Source organism: Gracilinanus agilis, chromosome 1, assembly GCF_016433145.1.
Source record: "Gracilinanus agilis isolate LMUSP501 chromosome 1, AgileGrace, whole genome shotgun sequence".
NCBI classification, from domain to species: Eukaryota; Metazoa; Chordata; class Mammalia; order Didelphimorphia; family Didelphidae; genus Gracilinanus; species Gracilinanus agilis.
Window position 1 is genome coordinate 28673945 of NC_058130.1, and position 25501 is coordinate 28699445.

At 41.8% G+C, this 25501-nt stretch overlaps 1 protein-coding gene across 1 annotated transcript in view; it reads right to left on the reverse strand.

The window, feature by feature from the left end:
- ADAMTS9 (ADAM metallopeptidase with thrombospondin type 1 motif 9) overlaps positions 1-25501 on the reverse strand; it is a 223766-nt gene that overhangs the window by 75967 nt on the left and 122298 nt on the right. The window contains exons 25-29 of the mRNA XM_044675724.1: positions 24262-24363; positions 23936-24103; positions 23442-23711; positions 16818-16979; positions 13181-13357 (exon numbers count right to left, since the gene is read on the reverse strand). Of these exons, the coding sequence (XP_044531659.1) occupies positions 13181-13357; positions 16818-16979; positions 23442-23711; positions 23936-24103; positions 24262-24363 (879 nt within the window). The remainder of the gene's footprint in view (positions 1-13180; positions 13358-16817; positions 16980-23441; positions 23712-23935; positions 24104-24261; positions 24364-25501) is intronic.

Consider the following 25501-nt stretch of genomic DNA (forward strand, 5'->3'; position numbering starts at 1 on the left):
AGAAAGAGAGAGAGAGAGAGAGAGAGAGAGAGAGAGAGAGAGAGAGAGAGAGAGAGAGAGAAAGAGAGAGAGAGAGAGAGAGAGAGAGAGAGAGCTGGGTTCCAAATGGCCTCTAGGGTATGAGGGGACTTAGGGTAGGGGAAGTTAGGGACTCCCTCAATTAGCTAAGTAATTAGAGACATAGCAGGTCTTTTACTTAAAACCCTGTAAGCTCAGATATGGAATTCTTGACCCTTACCTTTTCTTTGTTCTTTCTCTAGGCTAAGGATGAGGAACAATGAATCAAAGGGAGACTTTTTCTTCTATGGACAAGGCTGCAAGAAAGGCTTACAGAGATTGAGGGTTATAGGGGAATGTAAGAAGGGACTGGAATAACTCAGGGAACCCTAGGAAAAGGTTTAGAACAAGGGGTAGGGGGAAGACTTCATGGAAAACCATCCTTTTCATAACCATCACACAGAGTCTATGTTTGGCATGGCTGAACAGAAAAAGGCACTGGGTTCAAAATCTTAGGACATGGAGTTTAAATCCTAATGCTATAGGCTGTCTGACCTTGGTCGAATCCCTTACCCGTACCTGGCTTCCCCTGTCTCTCTACCCTGCCTGACCCTTGTAATTAGTCATTCTAAGTCAACATCTCCAAATAAGCTGGAGTCCTTAGATTCTGTTGGCCTCTGACAGTCTCCATCTTCTTCAAATGAAATAATGAGTGGAGCAGATTGGGACAGTCTCATCCAGCTCTAGCTTTTTGTCAAGACTCAAACTTTAAAAAACAAAACAAAACTAGTCCAATAATGAGATGCAGAACAGCGTAGGAATAGGGAGGGAGATGGAAAGACCTGAAGTCAGTCCTGTCTTGGCCACACACCAGTGAGTGACCCTGGCAAGTGACAACCTTTAAGATCTTTGAGCAACTGTCTACAATTAGCAACAGAGGAGGTGGCTGACCTAGATTGGAAGAGAGACGGTCCTCACCTGGGAATTCCTCATATCAATGAAATCTCAGCTCGAATCCCTATTTCCTAGGCTAATGCTCCATTTTTACTTTAGTCATTCATCCCCTAGACTAGGGATGGTGAACCTTTTAGAGACCAAATTGCAACCCTCATGCCACATATAGGGCCCCCCCAACTCCCCGATCCTGCCCTTATCCAAGAGAGGGGAGGAAGGCAGGAAGCGCTCCCAATGGGCTGCTGGGCAGAGGGGCGGGTGATGTGAGAAATGTCCTTAAGGGAGCATGGAGAGGGAGAAGGGAGCAGCCCTCTCTGACATGCAAGCCATAGGTTTGCCAACATGGCCCTAGACTCTCTTAAACCATTTTTCAATGAAGAGATTTAGAGTGAAGGCATAATGAAATAAGAAAGGAAAAGTCCTGCGAAGAGAGGAATAATAAATATATTGGGAGATTGGCTGCCTTTCCAAAGAAGAACTTTGAAGACCTTGGCCTGCCAATGACTCTTCATTCAAGTACAGTGACCTTCATCTCAACTTGCCACCCACAAATAGAGCCATGCCAAGAACCACACCATCACTCAGTAATGTTTTGCCTCCAGTGAGATTGACCCCTCAGTTGCCTACACTAATGTCCTTCCTCTTGCACCTTTCCACCTCTCCCATCTGCTCTTTGGCCCCTTTGGGACCTTTGGTTCCTTTACCACTCCCCATTCTCACAGTACTTCACCTTCCTCTCATTGCTTACCTTGGCTCCCTCCCCAGCCTGGCCCCTGTAATCAGTCCTTCTAAGTCCACACTCTAGAAAGCCAGAATCCTTCCATTCTGTTTGCTTCTGACATTCTCTGCTGTCTACCTAGCCAGCTCCCAATCTTGAGTGCCACATTTCTCTGTTCTCTTCCTCCTCCTCTTGGACAGCCCAAAGTCATTAGAGAGAGCCAGGAAGTCATCTTGGTTTGGTTACCCATTTGTGAACTATTTAATGCACAGTGAACCCAAAGTTTTAAAAGATCCCATTCATTGTTTGCTTGTCATCTGAATTAATTTTTTTCTGTACGTACATAAACAAAATTGAAATAAGGTCTTTTAGAAACGATTCAAGTCACCAATCATGGAATCACATAATGAAAGAACAGCATGGAGCCTTCGTGATTTCAGGATGCAAGCCTTTAACCCATTCAATGATTCATATAGTTTAGGGTTGGGGTACTCTGGTCCCGATTTAGATGGACAATTTTCTGGCTTTACTTTGTGTACAGAGACAGGCCAGAACACCGAGGGAGAAGAACCAGTAAGTGCCACCAGGTAAGGTTTCATTTGAATGGGTGGTTGTTAGGGCTCAAGTTATCTCACTAAGGAAATCATCTACTGGTCTTAGGAATCCGTTTTAGATCTATCACACCGCACTCAGAGAGTGCTTGATGTAAAGTCCCAGGATCTGGGTTTGAGTCCTGGTTTTGCCCCTTAATACCTGATAAATGAGGAGATGGACTGGATGACCAAGGCTTCAATGAGATGACCTATAAGGTCATTTGAAGATGAAAATCTTTGGTGATCTGATTGATTTCACTGCAAATTCTGTTTTAGGGTTCAATGCAATGGCAATGCACACTGAAAGCAATGGCAAAGCACACTGGGTGCTTCTGGACAAATATTAATCCCTTATGTCTCATGGATGGGCACAGCTTTGGGTTGCCTGTGAATGGTGTTGTACCTAACATGGGCAAACTGGGCTTTGCCCCAGGTTGCTGAAATGCGGAAAATGAGCCCTTCTCAAAATGCCTGTCATTCCTGCAAGCTCCCGCCAATATCTGGAGCCTCTGAGCTTGGGCAGCTATCTCGGGGTTACCTCACTGTAGCTTCTTCTGGCCCCACCTTATTTCCTGGCCTCTCGAGGGGTAGCGAGCCCTTTCTCACAGAACACCCGAGTTTGAACTACTTGACCAACCCGAGCTACTCTCAACCAAATTTGCCCTAGGGTATCAATAGTCCTACTTGCAGTTTTAGATATGTATATATTCTGGTGGTTTCCATTCCATAAACTATAATTTATAAATGGAAGACCGGGACGATGTCTAAACGAGATCCTGGCCTTGTCTCTATTCCCCAATCCCTCAAAGAAGACATACAGCAGATGCAAGAATTTCCTTTTAAAAATGGTATTGAGATAAATTCAATCACCAAGTATTTTTTCAGTATCTTTGCTTAAAACTAAATATACACAATGGACCTCTACAACTTGTTACTGGCTAGACTGACCTAATGATGACACATCAAAAACAATCACCTTACCCATCTATTTTATTTTCCATGGCTAAAAGGAGGAAAGTTCACTAGAAGCCTCTTTCTCCACCCCTCTCAAGTCCTTAAAAAAAAGGGGGAGAATGTAGACACTAAATGATAACTCTAGTCCAGTGGTTCCCAAACTTTTTTGGCCTGTTGCCTCCTTTCCAGAAAAAACATTATTTAGCCCCCCTGGAAATTAATTTTTAAAAATTTTAATAGCAATTAATTGGAAAGATAAATGCACCTGTGGCCATCACCGATCCCCTGGATCGCTGCAGCACCCACCAGGGGGCGGTGGCGCCCACTTTGGGAATCACTGCTCTAGTCCAACTATCAATAATATGGAATTAGGCCTTGATCGATGATACATGTAAAACCCAGTGGAATTGTGCATGGGCTAAGAGGGGCTGGGGGGGGTTGGGGGAGAGGGAAAGAACATAAAATATGTAACTAGGGGAAAATACTCAAAATAAAATATTTTAAAAAATTTTTAAAAAGGGGGAGAGGTAGTATCTTTGATTACAAGCCATCTCTCAAACACAGCTTATCCGTCCTGGCCCATCGGGGAGCTCCAACAGGCACTGCTTCACTAGCCAGAGAAACTTGACCTGTGCGTTCTGACGGAAGAGGAAAGTCGCTTTGTAGTGGCTGCTTTGACCTCCCCACACCTAAGTCTGGCCCAGATGGACTCTGTCCGCTACTCTCTTTTCACCTGTTGTCTCTACTGCTCCAGCACGGAGGGATGCCCTTCAGCTTTCTGCCGACCACAGCTCGGCTCTCTCCCCCAACCTCCCCAACCAGGACAGAAGGCAAAGCTAATCATTAAGCCTCGGGTTAGCCACTTGGGAGACCCGAAAAGTCTATTGTTTTCTATCCAAATATTTTCATAAGTGGAAAAGTGTTCTACTCTGCTGGTTCATTGCCTGTCAAAGCTATGGGCGCCCCCTTCTCCCTCTTCCTACTTTGGGAGGGGCTTGAGTAGATCTGGCTGACGAAGCCCATGTTTCCCATGCCATGAGCACACCTCTCTAGTCATTCTCTTCGCTCTCCCATCTCTTGGACTAGATATTCAGAACATGTCACTAATAACACATCCCTCTGGGCTGCTCCTATGCTCCCTTCCTCCCCACCGCCACCACCAAGAAAAGACAATTTACTCTCATTCTAACTCTTTTATTGGCATTCGTAAAATAACCAGATCAAGGGAGGCTCTGGATGCCAGAGAGAACATTCATTTCAGGATCAAAAGCCCTGCTGTTGACGATGGAGATGAATAAAGTACCCATTTATTTGACCTTACTTTTTTTTTTTTTTTTTTTTTGCCTCTCTCCAATCCTTTTTCTTTACTATATGCAAGAGAAGAAGCCCATTTTATTGGAGGTGCTCTCAGTTATGCAGGAGTGCCATTTTAGAGAGAAAAATGATGGGCAAGTCCCCTTTCAAAAAGGGTATCAATCTAACTCCTATGGAGTGCTAGAAGGGTTAAATCATGTCTATGTCTGGCATTGTCATAGGATCATTGAACTTAGAGATTTGGAAGGGACCGTCCAACCACGTCATTTTATAAAAGATGGAAAATGAGATTCATGGAAATCAAGTGACTTGACCAAGATCACACAAAGAGTAAAGAGCTGAGTTGGGATTCAAACCAGATACACTGACTCCCAAACTAGTATTCTTAGCATTGTTTCTCCATACTACCTCACTCTTTATTGTATTCTATTAGGCCATACGCTTCTATCTACCTATGCATCAACCAAAAAGCATTTATTAAACTCCTCCTTGGGCACACACAAAATATATGTGCTAATGGCAATTCACAGTGTGTTGGGGGGTGTTTTGGTGTGTGTGTGTGGGGGGAAGAAGTGCAGGTTGAATTATAAAAATATAAAACCCAAATGTTATTTCTCCTTTAATTATTTTTCTCTAAACAGTAGCTGAATCTCAGTAGTTTGGGCTTTAAAGGGGGATGAAGTGGGGATGGGGAGATGGCATGGTATTAACATCAAACTTTGATTCTTCCTTCCCTTGTCCGTCCCAATCAAGTAATCTTTTCATGACGGCCCTTACTCAACTCTAATGTTTTCCTTCTTACCAGCTCAGCTTGGAATAAACTGCCCCTCCTACTCTACATTCCAAAATTCTTCTGTGTTCCCATTGCCTCCACAAAGGCTATCCCAGTGACGTGAATCAGCAAGCAAACACCCTCCCCCTCAGAGTCAAACAACCAACCTCTCTCCTTCAGCCTACTTAAAAACACAAAAATAGAAAAATGCAGGCGGGGGGGATGCTGGCGAGGCTGCCTTGAAATGTCAGTTAGTAGGAGGGAGGGACTGTGCCTTTAAGGTGGATCTCATTGCCTCGGGTCCTCAAAAAATACTCAACTGCTCATTCTGACCAGTTACGCCCAATCCAGTGAAACTGGGACCATATATTAGGGGGGATGAACTGAGGCAAAGCTAGCAAATTCAGGAACTATAACTTGATAGCAAGTCAATTCTACAAACATTTACTGAACATCTAGTACATGGAGGGTACTATACTAGGAATGTAAAAAGGAAGAAAGCATGGTGGCTGCCCTCAGGGAGTCTAGAACATATTAGTAATTTCCTAAAGAGCAATTGCAATGATCACTTTGGGTTATCTATTTCTGATGCCGATAAGAGGGCTCCTTCTACCTCTGAAGTCGATGATTCTATGGTATTTCCCTCACCTTAGTTATGAACAACGAATATGTCTTTTCTGGTAAAAAGGAAGTAGACCTTTCATGAAGACAGTGTTTGTGAAATTTCTATTTCAGTTCTCTTTCCCATCCTTGTATTCCTTAGACTCGAAAAACATAAACAAAAAACAAAACAATGCTGCCTTATAGGTATTATATGTAAATGTCTAAATAAAAAATAAAATGTCTAAAAAACAAATGTCTAAATTAAATTAAAATGTCTAAACATTAGGTAATAACTACGAATCACCAGGCTACCTAAAAAAGATTTTCTCATGTTAAATTCTATAAAGAAAAAAAGAAAAAGATAGAATTTCTCATTTTCTAAACTTAAAAAGGAGTTGTTATCTACGTGAGAAGCATCAATAAATTCTGTTCTTAAAAAGGGGTGATAATTCAATGATACGAATGTAGAAAATCCCAATTCTGCTATCAGAGAAGCAACATTAAAATTAATCAGATAATGATGATATAAGATAAATATTAGATCTCATTCACATCTTAAATATTTTCTACATTCAAAATTTTAAAAGTTCAGAAGAGTCCATTTCCATGTAACCTAAGTACAGTCAATCTAGTTCTTCCTTTCTTCCTTCACTTCTTCCTTCACTTCTTCCTTCCTTCCTCCCTCCCTCTCCCTCCCCCTCTCTCCTTCTTTCTGAAAATGTTACCTTCCATCTTAAAATCAATACTGTAGGTTCCAAATCAGAAGAACGGTAAGGGCTGTGCAATGGGCATTAAGCAACTTGCCCAGGGTCACACAGTGAGGAGGTGTCTGAGGCCACATTTGAACCCAGAGCCTCCCATCTTTAGGGCTTGCCCTCAATCCACTGAACCACCTACCTGCCACCACTCCTACCTATTTCCCCTCCCCAATCTTGTTATTTCAAATACTTGAATGGGACTGCCAGCCAAGTTGGTCAAGGTTTGAGATCAATGAATGATGATGGCCAACTTTTGTTTCCAATCTCAGACTCTCCCAGTGCCATTAAAGGATTCCATCTTCCCAAATTTCATACTATTAGCTTTCAAGTTGACATTGTAACTGAAAGGAAGAAGATAGTTATATGGAATTGTGGTGATGCTATAGCCCTAAAATAGTCAACGAGTGCCTTAGACTTACTTTTTTTTCCTAAAAAGAATCCATTTACTTCCAAGAAAATGTTGAACTAAAACTAACTGATCACACGAAAGATATCTTAACATTGAGAGTTAGCAGGGAATCAATATTTCAATGCATTAAATATCTAAAACTTCATTGGGGTAGGAATTCATCCACCAATGCAGATTACAACAGGTCTATAACTTAGTAGGTAAGTCTTAAAAACTTAGTATTGGTTCCAAGGCAGAAGAATGGTGAGAGCTAGGCAATTCATGTTAAATGAATTGCCCAGGGTGTCACACAGATAAGAAATATGAGCCCAGATTTGAACCCAAGACCTCCCTTCTCTAGTCCTGGCTCTCTATCCATTGTGCCACTTAACTGTCCTATCAGCTATTTTTTAAAAATAATAAAATGTATCTCAAGTGAATGGAAATGAAAGCTAACATACGCCCTATTCTTCTACTTGAATCCAAGGAACAAGGTATTTTCATAGCCTAATCAGATTCATGCAGAATAGGTAAATGAAAAAGCTGGCCAATAGCCTCTCTCTCCTTTGGAGTCATTCTTCCCAATCCTGTGTTGCCCACTGGTTATGGCTTAAAGCCATCAACATGAGCACAATAAGAAATTCATGCATAGTTTATCACTGAGACCCAATGTTGAATCAGTACAAGGAAGATTAGAAAAGAAAAATCAACAAAACATTTGGCCCCCAAAAGTCTTTGTTTATATCACCAAGTACCATTTCCAAGTCAGAAATGTTTTAGAAAAATATCATTTCAACATATACAATTGAAACTATCATATTACATGAAAATTGTCATTCGGTTACTCTGATTTCTTGGGGAAGGGGGGGAGGATTTACAAAATGTAAATATATATTTTTATTAACGCCAAGGAAATATTTACATGCATTTTTTTATTACATTCTACTTGTCTTTGAAGGCTGCCCAAAACACTGATTCTTAAAACATTGTATATGAAATTAAATAACAATATTGGAAAAATAAATATGTTTTTATTACACATAAATACATAGAGATCTATATTGCTCAAGATAGCCAGGCAATATAAGGTTCGACTGTTTTTTTTAAGAGGTGTTCAAAAATGATAGTAATATTTACAATCTCGTTTTTAATAGCTGGAAGCAAGTGAGGTGATTGAAAACACCAGTCAAACTTTTCCCTCGGACTACATACAGTAGTTGCACACTTTAACATGAAAATGAGGTAGGCACAAATCCATAAGTCAGCTAGGCAGCAACCCAAGCCTAGTTCTTTGGTCCTTAAGAGCTCATCCATTCTCATTATCCAAGTTGACAAGTATAATTTCAAAGGCACCTAAACCAGACCTCTGTCACAGAAGAGTTTATAGGTTTGTCATGAACAAATGGACTAAGCAATTTCTACTGGTACAATAAAGTCTATTCAGAGAAAGCCCAGGGAATGGTTTTAGACCCATTATGAGTCCTGAAGTCATTGCCCACAGAATTTGTTTTCCATCTTAATTATAAACATGAATCTAATATCTTGGCATTCTAGAATTCTCTGGATAGTTCTACCATCCCTTGACCATACTTTTACTCTCTAGAGCTCTTCTGATTTCCTCTGGGATTCATTAAGTATACTCATTAGATCTCTCCTACCTAGGGATTAAGGGCATAGGCTTTTCTGGGGGGTGGGGTGTAAAAGGACTAAATAATTCATTTCAGAGATATGGTCACTTTCAGATTTGAACCAAAGTCCTCTGCCTCTAGAGACAGTGTTCTTTCCATTGCATTCTCTCTACAATCTAAACTTCAGAAATTTGAAGAGCACATTTGCATATTAATTTCTTTATATATTCTTCAAGGCTCTAAACTGGGGTGCCTCAATCTAGAGAGACTTAAACTGTGCCTGGAACACGGCCACTTGGCCCTTTACTTTTTTTTTTTTTTTTAATTAAACTCTTAACTTCTGTGTATTGGCTCCTAGGTGGAAGAGTGGTAAGGGTGGGCCATGGGGGTCAAGTGACTTGCCCAGGGTCACACAGCCAGGAAGTGTCTGAGGCCAGATTTGAACCTAGGACCTCTTGTCTCTAGGCCTGACTCTCAATCCACTACCTAGGACCTCTTGTCTCTAGGCCTGACTCTCAATCCAGCTACCACCCAGCTGCCCCCATTGGCCCTTTACTTTTGACCCAAAAACCTAGGCTGGGAAATCTAACTGCTTATTTGACAAGCCTGGTGGAAAGTTTGGAAGAGTTTCATGAAGTACCACCGTTGAAGGAGGCTATTCCCCTATCCATCTGTCCCTGTAAACTTCTGCACACAAGGAAGCCTGGAGGAGTGATTTTTTTTTTTTGGACTGATTCCATTTTGTAAGCGTGATTTGTGGGAGAAGAGCACATCTCTTAGAAACTAACAGTGAGATTTGGTCACTTTCTGAAACTGCAAAAAGTCCTATTCCAAAGCAACATGTTACCACCTTGAGTAGAATCTTGGCATGATTGACAATTCTGATTATAGAAGCACCAAATATAAATGCCTTCAGCAGTTTTATGGCTATTGGTAGAATTGACTGAGGTAAGATTCAATTTAGAGTCAGGAAGAAATATTACCATAGCACCCACAGAAAGGAACACGAAGCCTGAAACCCAGCAATGGAAATTTGGCAAAAAAAAAAAAATCTGTTAGGACATCCCACTCAGGGCCCATGTCGCTATTAAAGCATTTTCAATTTTAAGCTTTTAAACCTGATTAAAAACACGTCTCGCTTGTAACTGGCATGGCAAGCCGCTTTTTAAATGCCCGACGTCAATGTCCACTTGACTTGGAAAATCGGGCGTCAATGTCCACTTGAACTAGAAAATCGCAAAAAGGCATTTGTGTTTAAAGCACCGCTAATGCTGATGGGAGCTGCTCACATATGGGAGTGAAGAGGGGTGCCCATAGATTTTCTGTGAACGAAGGCAACAAAGCACCATATTTCGCCCTCCGTGCCAGTGTTTCAGAGAAGAGTGAGCAGGTGCCAAAATATTTCAATTCATTATTATTAAATTATACATTTGAAAACTGATTAAGACAATACATGTTTCTATCTTGAAACCTAAACTTCTATGCTTATGGCTTTATTTTTATATGAATGGTTGTTAGCCAAAGCAAAGCAATCCAGCTGTTTCTAGAGGGGATCAGGAGAAACACTGAGGCTTCGTATAGAGAGAGGGCTGGCTCCCAACATCACGTAGACTGGATCTGGAATTAAGCCCAATTCCTAACCCCAAGATAAGGAGTAGAATTGAGGAGTAAATAGAAAGCTGGCCTCAAAGGCAGAAGCCCCTGGATTCAAGTCCTGCCTCCAAAATATCCAGGTTGTGTGATCCCAGACAAGTCGCCTAACGACTCAACGTTTGAGGCAATTCTTGGAGTATAAATGGCAAAGAAAATGGGGACCTGCTTTGGTCAATGGAGGTGTCTCGTCTGAACATTCCCCTTGTTTTTAAATCATGGATAAGGGCATCATTTAGGAAACTAAAAGCTTTGATTAAAAAATAGTAAAAAATCTTTCTATTTGGGAGCACCCAAAGTGAGAGAAACACCCAAAGGCGCTGGGAGTAGGAGCTGGCAATATTTGGGGCATATTCCCTTCTATTTAATTAAAAAAAAAAATTAAGTCCCCAGTCCCTAAGTCCTTACCTTTGGAGTCAATTGTGGAAACCTGAGGAGTCACTTAAGTTTGGGCTCTGTTGAAGTGACATTTTTCAAGTGTTTGTACAAAATATTAGCTAGCTCTGTGACGATGGGCAAAGATAACAAAGATAAAAAAAATCCCTCAGAGGACTGTTCCTCCTCTAAAACACAATGATTTTGACATTCCCCCCTCCTTCCCTCATTCTTTTTCCCAAATAGTTTTTTTTTCCTACGTAGAATAAGTATAAAGATTTATTTATGGATCTAAAAGGTAGATCACTAGGGTAAATTTAGGTCTATTCTTCAAATCAAGGGAAAAAGAATTTAGGGCTACTCAGCCTCCATCTTCAAGCTTGAAGGAGGAAATTTTAAAAATTGGGAGTTTAGTTAAGTTTAAGGAACTCATTAGGCTAAGAGGCCACAAATGCCTGCTAAAAATAAACTAAAGAATGCATGATTCTCTACTAAGGACCTAGGGGGGACTGACCCTCACATTGCTAATTCAGCATCATGATCTTCCACAAAACATCTCTCTGTCCCGTTGTCAAAAGCCAAATAATGCGAGGGAAGAAATACTACGGATCTGTAGATTTCAGAGAATCGGGGGCATTTCAGACCTAGTTCTTGGGCATTTGAAAAGAATTCTATGCTTGCGATCTAGCTAATGGTAAGGGAGGTTATACTTTAAATTCTTCTAGGCTCACTCTTATTCTGAATATTATATTTACATAACCAGCGCTATAGACCTTCATCTCAGAGACCAAAATCATTACATCCTCAGAAATGATATGAAGTACCAGTAATGTCCATAAACAGTCCCTACTAAGTGACTTATTTCATAATGGTAGAGAATATTTCTCGTAACCATATTGAATTTAAAAATAAAATAAAATAAAATAAAACTGCTAACTAACAATGATTTAACACAGTGCTAAATTGGAGTTTAGTGCAAATACTGTCTTCGTGTGAAAATCTACTGCATTTACTGAGTAACCATCCCAGATCGCAGGTGTCTCTCCCTCCCAGTGTACAACTTAATCATCTGAAATACGACATTTACAAAGTCCTTGATTCTGTTTCCAAAGAGTTGTCCCAGTGGTCTATACATAGCGTCTACACTGGCACATTTGTCAGTAGGGACAGAAGCCTAGATTAGAGGGGCACAATGGTCAAGCTCATTTTACTGTCTTACTGTAGATGAAAACACTGGAGGACGTGTCTACAACCACTGAATCGCCAGCTTTCCCACCATGTTCCCTTTGCTTTATGGGCACAGTCTCAGTATTCATTCAGACTGCTGTCACAGTGAGGTTGGGAATATCGGAGGCATCTCAACTATCATGAAATTTGTCTGCTTCGTCGGTAGTCTTAATGATCAAGAAGACCGTGGTTGGGGAGAAGAGGGAAAGTGAAACTGGTCTGACTGTCAACATAGGTGAAAATATTTGGAGATTCTCAACAGCCATCAAATCTCCCAGTTCCTTCAATGGGTTCACCGTGTCTGCTTTGTAAGTATAGTCTCAATAAACATTAAGATTGGTTAGAAGGGAGAAAGTGGTAACGCTGGTTTTACTGTCGACGTAGGCACAAACATTCGGGTTAACTAGACAGTCACCAAATCTTTGATTCTACCGTTACGTTCCCTTTGCTTGCTTTAGAGGCAACAGTCTCAGGAATCACTGAGTCAGTCACTCTGCACACTCAACCCAAAAAAAAAGGAAGGAACACCGGCTATCATCAGATAGCTGGATCCAATTCTGCTTTGGCTTCAGTAAGCAGATTATTGCCCTATTCAATCACAAGAGAAAAAAAACCACAAAAAGTTCCACTTGTACAAAATATATTCAAACAAAAAAATGCTGGTATTTAGCTTAAGAAATTAAGGACTTTGAGCCCAAGTCTTCAGTCTGCCAAAATCAAAGGGATTTTCTTTTTTGTCCCTAATATATCATAAGAGATTCGTCAGCAGAGGACTGGCTGACCAGATGTGGAGTGGGGAGCTAGAGCAATTCATGAAACTATCTAGTAGAGTAGAGATGGGGTCATGGTCTACATCAGAGGAGAGGGGAGGATGGGCTTGTACTGATCACAGATCCTGGAGGGATGCCGAAAGGTGCATCCCATAGTTGTTACTGGGTATAGTCTAAAAATATGAAATTGTGGATTATGTTCTTCTTTGGTTTTATGCCATGTTTAGCCACGAAATGTATGTGCTTGCCCTTTTGAGCCAAGTTGGGGGAAGGGGACCCAACTGTTAAGTTCTCTCTGTTGACCTGGCAGAATTACCATCCCTTCCACCAAAACCAGTCTATCATCAGGGAGGTTACGCCAGACACACAACAGCATCTGTCCCAGTGGCTTTTCCCCAAACACCACAGGGCATGTCTAGTTAGATGGATTATGGAGCACCTAGACACCAACGAACAAACATTAAGATTTAGGTCCGTACCGAGCTCCAAGGGCCAGAATTCCATCTTGCATCTTGAGGACAAGCATGAGTATTGCACTGCTCGCGATCTGGTGGCTTATCCAGAATTTCACAACTCAGGTCCGTGAATCTTTCCCCATCTGGGCGCTGGCAGGCCACCAGTCTTGTCCGTGTTCCTCCTCCACATGGCTTGGTGCACTGAAAGAAAGACAGTGGATGTGGGTAAAGGTCATCCCAACAACAAATGGGCGGAGAGGGGAAGGGGAGTTTTTTTCTTGTTTTGTATTGGCGATTTCTCAGTCAAAATGGAATCCCAGGATAACTGAGGATGGAGCAGGTGTTTGGTAAATAGGACCACGCTTTGAATGGAGAATATGATGGTCTATCATAGGTTATCTCCACCAATGTTCTACTCTAATGTCTCGAGATGGTATGGAAAGGACCTACAGGCTTCTTGGCGAGGCCAGCAAACACAGGCTTTCATGGATCTTGTCAAATTGCTCCAGAATGTGTGTTTTCCACTGAAAAAACCCTGGGATGGATGCTTACAGATCAGACCAGCTAATTAGAGAGGACCATCACCAGCATGTTGGCGCACAGACGAAGGTATTTTTTTGTTCCAAGCACAGCAGCTCAAACATGAATGCAAGGAGCCCTGGAATTCCTTAGGTATAAAGTACTCTAGGCAATAGTTCCCCATTCCAGTTCACCACCTTCGCTTAGAGGTCTACATATATAGAAGGTCACTTAACTAAAAGTGAAGGGAAACTTTGTGTGATGGGATCCTAGAATTAGGGCTGAAAAGGATCTCAGAGGCCATATGGTGTAAACCAGGGGTTCCCAAACTTTTCTGGCCGACCACCCCCTTTCCAGAAAAAATATTCCTTAGCCCCCTGGAAATTAATTTTTTAAAAATTTTAATAGCAATTAATAGGAAAGATAAATGCACCTGTGGCCATCACTGCCCCACCTGGATCGCTGCAGCACCCACCAAGGGGCGGCGGCGCCGACTTTGGGAATCACTGGTGCAAACTCTTCAGCTGAGACACTAGGGAAGTGAGACTCAGAGCAAGACTTTGGCTTGCCCAAAGTTATACAGGTAGTGCAAGAAGGGAGACTTGAACTTGGGACCTCTAACTCCAGAGCACTGGCTCCTTGCATTGGACTAAAATACCCAAGGCTTATTTAGAAGAAAAATCTAAGCATATACATCTAAGAATTGCCAACTATTTCAAGGAATTTTTCCTTATTCCAATCACTAATATTCTCTTTGGGATTGCATCAAAGAGTTTCAAAGCTGACTCCATTCCTTGAATAAACAGACGTTTCAAAAGGATGAATAAGCAAGTTGGTGGGAATATGAGAGGAAGTTCTGATTTCTGATGAAATCAAAGCCTTTTGATAGAGGAAGGGAATTGTGTTTCTTGGATAACCGTGCTGGGGAGAAAGGGATTTCACTTCCAAGAGGCCATGATGGCAGGAGCCAGGTCTCCAACAGAAAGTGCATGCTCTGGTTGGCGATGAAAGCATAAATCATGTACAACTCAGGGCCTCTCTTGATGGTTCTGCAATAGTAGAGGCTTAGTCAGAATCCCAGGAGAGAGATTCACGTAAGAGACGGGATCTGCTCTCCGAGGAGTTCAGGGAAACTGGAAGCATGTACATGCTGACACCAAGCAGAGCTTCCTCTTCTGTTCTCTTAGCAGAGCCTGCCAATATGAGATGATGGAAGCCAACCAAAATTCTGAGCGCTGCTTGTGGCCTCTGAGTTACATGTTTAACACAACGAAATGTAAACACATTGTATTAGTGAGGCAAGTATTTGGACGGATACATCCACGGGGCTCAAATGGTCTTCTGTGTGCTTTCTCATAGCTTTTCTAGCCCTCCGTCCTGATGTCTACAATATAACATATTTATAGTTAAGACAAAATAAGAGCTCAACATGGTCTCTCTGTTTCATCCTAGGAATTCAGAAGTTGCTAGAAATGGGCTTAGCTACTTCAAGACAAACTTTGTGGTCCAGCAAATTAGAATTTTGAACAAACAACAGCTGAGGAGTTAAAAAATAGAAGATGCATTAATAATTATTCACTCCAAAGAGAAAACACAGCTCAGATGGGAAGAATCGCACTGCATGCATTAAAACTTTTCAAATTCAGAAATATTAGGTCTTTTCTGAACCCAAGGAAGCAGAGAAAAGAAGTGGCAAGTTACAATGGAAGGAGCTGGAACTGAAGTTGGGGGGCGGGATTTATATTGAAATCCCAGGCCTGCCACTGATTTGTTACCTTGGGCAAGTCTTTTATCTCTCTGGATCTCGGTTTTTTTTTTTTTAAATGAAGGAGTGATAGACTAAATGGCCTCTGAGTTTTCTTCCCTTGGTTGAAAATCACCACAATCTCCAGTTGTTTGAAAAATAGGCTTAATACTTAAATGAAAAGAAGGCTTGAGGAAAACATTTACTCGCTTAAGAAAATAAACTCTGGGAATGCTTTAAACCCATTAATAATGAGGCTAAAGTCAATATTGTTCAAGCTAGTGTTTTCATATGTTAACTATTGATCACTCATTTAATGATTAAAACACCTTTAAAAGGCCCCCAAATGGTTGGCTGTCAAAGCTTCCTCAAAGAGCCAGAAAATAGCTGCTGTTTTGAGATCACTGCCTTGCTAATCCAAATGAATGAATTTAACAAGAACAATAATATCAGAGCTACCATTTAGATAGTTTTAAAATTTGCAAAGTTGTTTACATATGCGGTTCAATTGATAATCCTGAGACACATAGGGCAGGTATTTTACAGATGGTGAAAGGCAGGTAGGGCAGGCAATAATATCCCCATTTTACAGATGGAATAAGTGAGATTTGGAGGACTTAAATGAGGGCAGAGGCTGGAGGCGGGGTATTGTCTTTGTATAATCAAGACCCAGCTAAGAATCCTGAATACAACTGCCTCTCAGAAGAGGGGGGAAAGGGAGAAAGAGAATCTGAATCCTAAAATGTCAAAAACCAATTATCAAAAACGGTTTCTTCATGTACTTGAAAAAATAAATCATTTTTAAAAACCCCTAAAAAGCCAGACAAACAAAGTCTTGCACACAGGAGAAGACTGATAAATACTTGGTAGCTTGGATTAGATTAGTAAATGCCGGAAGCAGATTTTATAGGTGGTTTCACCACCTTTAAAATACATAAACTTGGCCTCAGCCACTTCTCAGCTGTGTGACCCTGGGCAAGTCACTTGACCCCCATTGCCCACCCTTACCACTCTTTCACCTATGAGACAATACACCGAAGTACAAGGGTTTAAAAAAATGCATAAACTGTAAAGAGAATGGCACAGGTGAATAGACAGAGCTGTCTACAGAGACAGGAAGAATTTGATTTAAATTCTTCTTTTGACATAAAATAGTGGGCGAGTCACGTAACCTTAGGTAGCTGTCTAATGAGATAAATTATCGGAATTGTCCATAAACATCATCGTTGAGTGTTTCCTTAGAGGTGGGTTTGGACGTGAAAGAAATCACAGGTGCTGACATCACCCTGAGTCTCTCTCCCCAACTTCCCTCCAAAAAAAACCCCAACAAATGATGGGGTGGCCCCAAATCCCCCATTCCCAAAAACAAAGTGTAAAGAAGGTAGTGGAGAATCTCACCTCTCCCCAGTTGCCGTAAGCCCACTGAGGACAGGGGCCAGATTCACACGACCTCTGCTCGTCGGGTTTCAGTCTCTCCACACAATCATTTGCAGCATATCCATTCTCGTCTTGGCAGACGACGACTCGCCGCTGGAACCCACCAGCACATGTACTGGAGCACTGGATAAATCAATTCAAGAAATTAATCCAAGTCCTTTGCTACCAATAAGAGCTCATTTCAGGTGTAGGACCAACGGGATGAAAAGTATCTTGAAAACTGATCAACTGAGGAGAAGCCACCATGGAGAGCACTATTGGAGTGTCTAAGTACTGTCGAGTTACTGGAAGTATCCCGAGAGAGAGAGGCACATTTTATATTTGTTTTAAATCTCAGATAACTTGGAATCATGATACATTATTCATACAGCAGGCATTTAAGAAATCATTGTGAAAAGATTATAAACTAACTCTGAGGAACAGAAAAACCAATAAGGATCCTGGGAAAAGAGAAAATGAACTGTGGGCAAATCCCTGGATTGTTCTAGGTCTCAGTTTCCTTATCTGTAAAATGAGGGGCTTGGACTGGATTGCAGTTCCTTCTATCTCTACATCCATGATCTTACAGGAAATTAGATTTAGTGCTCAAATGAAGACCCCTGACTGAAGCAAATGGTCCTTGGGAGTACTTTAAATCTATTAGTAATATGAATGATTTTACTAGTCGTGCTTGTTTCCTCAAATGTTAACCATTCCTCTAACCATTAAAATACTTCTTCCTGAATTGCAGTGCCCTGAACTAACCAGGGCAGGTGAGCAGAAGGACGCATAGTCAGAGGAGGTCAATTGGGCTGGTGAATTGCATTTGCTTAATTGTTTTTCTTTAAAATATGGAAGGACTCATATGATGTGTGTGTGTGTGTGTGTGTGTGCGCATGTGTGTGCGTGTGTGTGAGAGACGGTGTGGGGTGTGGGCAGGAACATATATCCAAAAATGACTATGCTATAAAAAGGCAGCAGTAACACTTTGTTTTTCTGCACAGCATTTCTCTGAGAGGTCAAGACAGGTAAGATTAAAAAAAAAATTTTAAAAATATATACATATAGCCATTCAGAACTAAGTGCTTATTTTGATTCAGCTGATTACAACCAACGGGTCAAATCCTGCCATTGGTAAATATCTAGAGGCTGAAATGAAGCTTCAATGTCAAGTTAACGATGGGAAGAATGGGATGCTTTCCACAACGATCCCATTAAAGACACCCATAGCTCTGGCTCAAGAGTTGGGAGAATCTGGGCTCTAAACCTTACCCTGCTGTTTATTATCTGTGTAAAGCATTGGGACTCAGTTTTCTCCTCTGTAAAATAAGAGGGTTGGATGAGATGGCCTCTCTGGTCTCATCTGACTTGAAATCAATAAGCAAGTAAGGGAGCTTTCGATATAATGGCTGTGACCATCTACTTTCCATCCTTTCCTAGCGATCAATAGTAGAAGCTCATTGCTTTTTCACTTCTCCGATGTGTTTCGGTCACGTCCACACTTTTCAGAAACATCTGAATCCTCATTATTTCCTATCATGCTTTTTTCCCAGTCCCAATGATGCATTACAATAACTTTCCATGCTCTCTCTGCATAGCCTTCTCATTTTATCTGCCTCTCTGGAGTATTTTCTCCTTAGAAAAATTTCCTTATCTTTCTAAACTCTGTGTGTTTGCTGGCTCCCCCTGTTCAAAATAGCCCAGTTCACTTATAAAAGAACCATCTGTTACAAAGTTCCCAAGATTCTACAAGTCTTGAGTTGAATCAGCAACAATTTTGAGGTCTATGTTCAGATGCTGAATTTTTAAGCCTTATCTCAATCCAAACAAATACTATTATATCAAAATAGCAAATAGCATTACTTCTCCAGCTTCATCCCACATCAAGCTGTTCCTTCCCGTACCACAGTACTCGGACTCCCTGCCGTTATCTGCTGTTGGCTATCATAGTCCTTGCCCACCAGCCCAAAAGGGGTTGGCGTGGATTTTAAACTATGCCATCATGGACACTCGTTTGTGTGGGTGCTGCAGATTTATTATTTTTCTCTGGCGAATCAACGATGTGTGTGAATGTCCTTGTATTTATGTGTGGTCTTTAAAATACTAGTGGGTGCTCGTCTGGGCATTCATGGTGGAGTTTTGGTTCTATAAGATTATTTGCTTACAAAAATGAATAATATAAAAAGATGCTTTGCGAGATTAATACATGTATAACCCAGATTGAATTGGTTGTCAGCTCTGGGAGCGGGGAAGGAAGAAGGGAGGGAGACGATTTAGATCATATAACTTTGAAAAATCTATGTAGAAATTTATCAAAAAATAAAAACAAATAAAATACTAGTATTTGCGACTTTCAGATACCTCTCTGCTCTCCCCCCTCCCCTCCCTGCCCCACCCACAAGTTCTAGAAACAAATCAAATTCATCCTGGAAAGATGGGCTACTCCACGACTCCATTTTCTATGCCATCACTTACAACTTTAGAAACCAAAATATTCATCCTGGTCTACCACTCCTCATATCTGTTGTCTTCTCCCATTAGAATATATAAACTCTTTGAGGGCAATGAGTATTATTTTTTATCATTGTACACCCAGAACTTGGCACAGTTCCTCTCCCTCTCCTTCCCTTCTCTTGTCTCTTCCTCATTATGCTCCATGTCTATCCATTCCTCTTCCCTTTCCTATCCTCTCTTCTCATTTCCTTTCCTCTCCTCCCTTCCCCTTCTTTCTCCTCTCTTCCTCTCTCTTCTCTCTTCCTATCTTCTCTATGTTCTCTCTCTTCTCTCTCCTCCCTTCCTATCATCTCTATTGTCTTTGAGAACTGAAAGGCAAACAGATTTCCAGTGTTGTTTTTAAACCCTCATCTTCCATCCTGGAGTCAATACTGTGTATTGGCTCCAAGGCAGAAGAGCGGTAAGGGTAGGCAATGGGAGTCAAGTGACTTGCCCAGGGTCACACAGTTGGAAAGTGTCTGAGGCCAGATTTGAACCTAGGACCTCCCGTCTCTAGGCCTGGCTCTCAATCCATTGAGCTACCCAGCTGCCCCCTCCAATTTTTTCCGCAGTGGTGATACTTACTTATATTTTGGCCCATTAAAAGGTCAGAGTAGTGGAGTGGACTGAGAGTTGAGAAAATCCAGCTCTACTACTTGAATTCATCTGTGTCTATATGAAATCTTTCCTGATGCCTCAGTTTCTTTAGGTATAAAATGAGGATAATAACTCATCTACTTAATAGAGATTTTGTTAGGACCAAATGAGACAACATATGTAACAAACACTAGCTTATTACTGTCTTTTTCCAAATTCATCTTCTATTTATCTATAATTTTATAATTAATGTAAATAGATTTCTATATGGACAGGTTTCTTTTTATTTCCTACAACAGACTATAAGCTCCTCAAAGTTGAGTTTCTGTTTCTTTTCCTTTATAATCTTTGCATCCTTTGCTCCTGACTCAAAGTCTGGAACATGCAGGCATCAAATGTTTACAAGTATGTGATCTGAGCGAGTCAGTTAACATCCATGTGCCATCCTTCGTTCTGTAGTATTTCCCTAAGAAGAGTTGACCTTCCTATTGGAACTATATTACATTTATCGTTTGCCTGCATGTTTTATCCTGTATTATATACAACCTGGTAGAGTTCTCAAGCTGTGTCTCCAGACTCATGTCTCCGACAAAGCTGTCTGGTTCTCAAGGGTGGTGACCATGTCAGTTATTTCCTCCCTTTTTTCCTCAGTGTCCAATACAGAGAAGTTCATATATTTAGAGCTGGAAGAAGCCACCTCATCCGTTCCCACCATTTCACAGAGGAGGAACCAGAGAAATCAAGGGACTGTGGAAATCTTGGTGGTGGGCCTGGCCCACTTCCTTGACTTCTTGGGGAGCAGAGTTGGGATTTGAACCAGGGTCCCTGCACCCCAAACCATGCTCTTTCTACAACTTTACTCTGTCCTTTAATAGGCGAATACTAAATAAATTTTTGACCCTTTTATTGGGTATTTTCCTTGACTTGTAATTTCATCAGTGTATGGAACTCCTGCCTGATAAAGCTACTGGGTTGGGATGTACTTAGAGATTAAATGTTTTACCCATGGACTCATAGCCAATATATGTGCAAGGTAAGACCTAAACTCAGGAGTTCCTTTCTTTAAGGCGGATTTACTATAGGGCTGCTACATGGTACAGTAGATGTAGAGTACCAGGCATTGAGTCTGGAAGACTCATCTACCTGAATTCAAATTTGGCCTCAAACACTAGCTCTGTGACCCTGGACAAGTCATTTAACACCAAGTTGGAAAAGGAAAGAGCGAAGAACTTTAGTATCTTTGCCAAGAATAGGTCACAAGGCATTGGTAGTGACTCAACACCAATCCCAGCAGTTCTTCTTCCCATGCTCCCTTTCTTAGGATTTATGGATTTAGATTTGGGAATTTACACCAATGCCCAAATGTCTATTTTATTCCTCTGTTTATAATTCTGGCATTCATTCTCTTCTTTCTCTGGCATTCTTCTGGACATTCATCCTCATTTTAGAACCCAGGAATGCATCTCCCCTGTCAGCCAGAACTTCCTTCAGATGTTTTCAGGTGCTCCGTAATCTGAACAACTGTGAATTTGCTAATACGTTTCCTGTGCTCCATGGGTGATCACCTCTAAAAAAAAATCCTTTCTGCCACTCTCTCCACATCAGTTACAAACAAGTGAGACTGATGAAAGTCTAGGGGCACACTGCCTCTCCATCAACTTAAGTCTCTGACAAGAAGGCTAGAGCTTGGGAGAGCTCTGCTGTTTTCAAGTGAGCTGCAGACAAAGACAACTTTTCTGCATTCACTAAAAAAAAAAAAAAAAAAAAAAGATGCAAACTGGTCATTCATCTCTTGCAAAATGGACTTCCAATTGCAGGCAGGCTCCATTGGTGACTCCAGATTTTTAGTCTTTAAAGGCTTTATGAGCATTCGGTTGTCTTAAGCAGCAGAGTGGAGCAGGTGTGTCAAGCCAAGACTGGATAGCTTTACTTAGCTAGGTCTAAAGCCTCCGTGCACAAAGGGGGAGCAATGGGATTGGCCAATGCAGGGAGAGTCAATGGACCAGATCCTAAAGGAATTGGAACACTGCCCAGAGGCAAGGTTTTTAATCCTTAAAGGAAGACAAGGTGGCCGAAGTTGTCCTAAATAATAATTGCATCTTTCTCTGGGGAAGCATTAAAAGCTATCATTACAATGCATGGGTACGGGTTTTGAGTTTCTTGAAACAGGAAGAATCATGGGGTACTCAGAGATTATCTCCATTAGCCACTCTTTAATCCCTCAAAGCCTAAATCCTTTATGACCTATGAAAAGAAAGATGGGGGGAGGGGGAGAGAGAAAAGCAAAGGAAAGAGAGGGATAAGATCAAAGGCTGGTACATACAGAACTTTCAGGAATAAATATTTTTCCCTGAAAATAAAACCAATTTATTGACGGAGGCCCATAGTTGAAAACGGATACTTTCCTCCTAAAATTCAATGTTCTTCACCCCGTTAAATAATCAGATACGGCTGTTAAGATGGAGACAACACAATGAATAAGAAATCACTTCTTTAGATGATAACTACAGAATGAATGGGCAGCTAAGTGGCACAGTGGATAGAGTGCCCAGCCTGAAGTCAGGAAGACTCACTCATCTTCCTGAGTTCAAATCTGGCTTCAGAAACTTCCTAGCCGGGTGACTCACTTAACTCTGTTTGCCTCAGTTTCCTCATCTGCAAAACGAGCTGGAGAAGGAATTGGCAAAGTATTCTGGTATCTTTGCCAAGAAAACCACGAATGGGGTCAGGCAGACACCACATGGACACCACTGAAATGACTGACCAACAAGCATCACCATCAGTAAACTCCTACTGTTTTTTTCACAGGGTCAGGGAATACCTGGGAGCGTTCTATCTTCCATTAAGCTCACTTGCTATACAATTAAATGAAGCAGTTTCTCGCAATTTCACCTCATTATTTACTTTTGGTGGGGAAAAAGAAAGAGATGATTCCCCAAAGTCCATTTCCCGTTGCTGGTCTTAAAGATTCCGCTAATTTGCCTGTTCATCATGCCAATCACATTAGCTACACTAGCATTTCCCTCCTAATCCCGGGTAATAATCTTCCTCCAATTCCATAGCCAGCTATGTCATTTGGAGAGTGCATTCATCTTGAAAATAGCAAGGAAGAAAATTGCTTTCATTTCCAAGTCTCCTTCTATAAAAGTTTCCCTCTCTGCTTAATTTCCCCACAGATCAGAGCTGTCAGTTTCTCGGAGGATCTATCATAATCACGGTCCCAATATCCCCCCCCATGGACCATCAGATCATAACACTCATCTTCCAGCCGAAGGCTCAACACTCCGCAGAGCGACGTCCCTAAAGTCGCTGCGAGTTAATAGATGCACGTAAAGCGTATCACGTGGCCAGGAACCGGCTTCCAAGACTGTCCTTTTAGAGTTTGCCTCTATCACATCAAAATGCCCCCGTGCTATCCCCCCGGAGACCAGAGCAACACAACAATGATGTCTGTCTCCGGTAGGTCTCCTCTAGACTCCGCTCGGGGAGAACAGAAACGTCTTGGCAAATACTTACTGCCCCCCAGGGTCCGGTTCTCCACTGATTGCCGCCAAGCACGTGGGTGCGGCTGGGGTTGGCGCTTCTGGGGCGGTAGTCCTTGTTTTGGAAGGGGTGCTGGGGTAGGTCCCGGTCATGGCTCCGGCGTGGGCAGGGTGACATGGAGCAGTCCTGTTCCGTTTCGGGGATATAATCCAAGTCGCACTCACTCTGATCAACTACCTGGTTGCTGTAGTTGACACAAACCACCTGCCGAGTTGCCCTACCTTGTCCACAGGACACGGAGCACTGTGATGGACATTCAGAAAGGAAACAGAGCCGTCATATGGTCATGCGAGGAAGGAAAAAACGTGCATTTTGTGAAAACGTACTGCATGGACACAGACAGCAGCATAGTGACAGGGAGAGGGAAATCAGGAAATCGGAGCAGTAATTAAGTAATTCTGATGCCACCACCGCCTCCGCCCAAACGCCATCATGCCCAACCCCAAATTGAGAAATCCCTTGCTTACAGGGCTCCAATCCAAGGCCTTCCACTGCCCACAAGGGGTCACGGCGCACACTTCTTTTGCTGATGGCCTAGGGAGGGTAGAACAGGCTTCCTCATCTGCCACGGAGCCCTCATCATCCCTACAGCTGACATATCTCATCCGGGTTCCTTTTCCACATGTTGCCGAGCACTGGGGTTGACAGATATGAAAATATGTTATGGACACTCTCTCACTGGGCAGTGGCTCAATTTTTATAATCACATCTAAAAAAAAAAAAGCCCCATCCATCACTCTTGACTCATCTTCTCTCCCCCGCCCCAAACCTCTTCGATCATTCAATTCCTTACTGGAGTCCAAGATCCAAATCTCCACTGGGTCCTTTGAACGTGAGTGCTTCTTCTTGCTTCTGGGGCAGCTGGTGGAGGTTGACAAGGCACTAATTCACAGTCCTGCCCAAGAAATGAGTAAATGTAAGTTTGAGTGATTATCCTATAGAAATATGTGGAGGAAAGGAATCTTGGGAAGCCACAAGTCTTCCGCTGTCTTCAGAAACATACAGGATTTCAGAATTGGGACGCATCTTTGTTGCCATCCAATCCACACCTAAATGAGAATCCCCTCTACAAGATGCCCGACAATTCTTTCAATCTCTCCTTTTATTAAGAGGGAATCTATCCCCCCCCCCCCAAGGCAACCTATTCCACTTTGGGAAAGTTCCAATTGTTAACAAGTTTTCTTGACATCAAGCTTCGATCTGCCCCTTCTATGCCCTACTGCTGTGATTGCCAAAGTGGGCGCTGCTGCCCCCTGGTGGGTGCTACAGCGATACAGGGAGGCAGTGATGGCCACAGGTGCATTTATCTTTCCTATTAATTGCTATTAAAATTTTTAAAAAATTAATTTCCAGGGGGCTAAGTAATATTTTTTCTGGAAAGGCAGTGGCAGGCCAAAAAAGTTTGGGAACCTTTGCCCTACTGTTTCTTTTTCTGCCCTCTGGAGCTAAATAGAACAAGGCTAATTCTGTTCCCATTTTGACAGACCCTTCATTTGAGTCTCATAAGAATCCCATGAGATAGGTGCTGTTATTGTCTGTGTTTTTTACATGAGAAAAAGCCCTTAAAGTTTTAATAAAGAAAAAAGCAAATTTGTCTACATGAAATCTAAAACTGAAAGGCTTAGATAGAGCATAAGGTTCAACTGTGAAAGATACTAGCTGGAAGAGTGGATAGAGTTTTGGAGGGAGAGTCAGGAAGATTTGAATTTGAATCCTACAGCTGGGTGACCCTAGTTAAGTAATCTAAGTCTTCTTAGCCTCCATTTTCTCATGTAAAAAAACACAGATAATAACAGCACCTATCTCACGGGATTCTTATGAGACTCAAATAAAATAATAGATATAGAACATTTAGAAACTTTAGAATTCTATTTAAGTATTAGCTATTATTATTATAATGTGCTGCCTCTGGGTCCCCAGACTCTGAAACCTGAGCTTTTACCCTCTTTGGACCACTCTCAGAACTTGAACAACACCTTCCAGCCTTTCCAAGGCCTGTTTTCATAGCTCTGTGTTCAACAGTTAAATTCTTT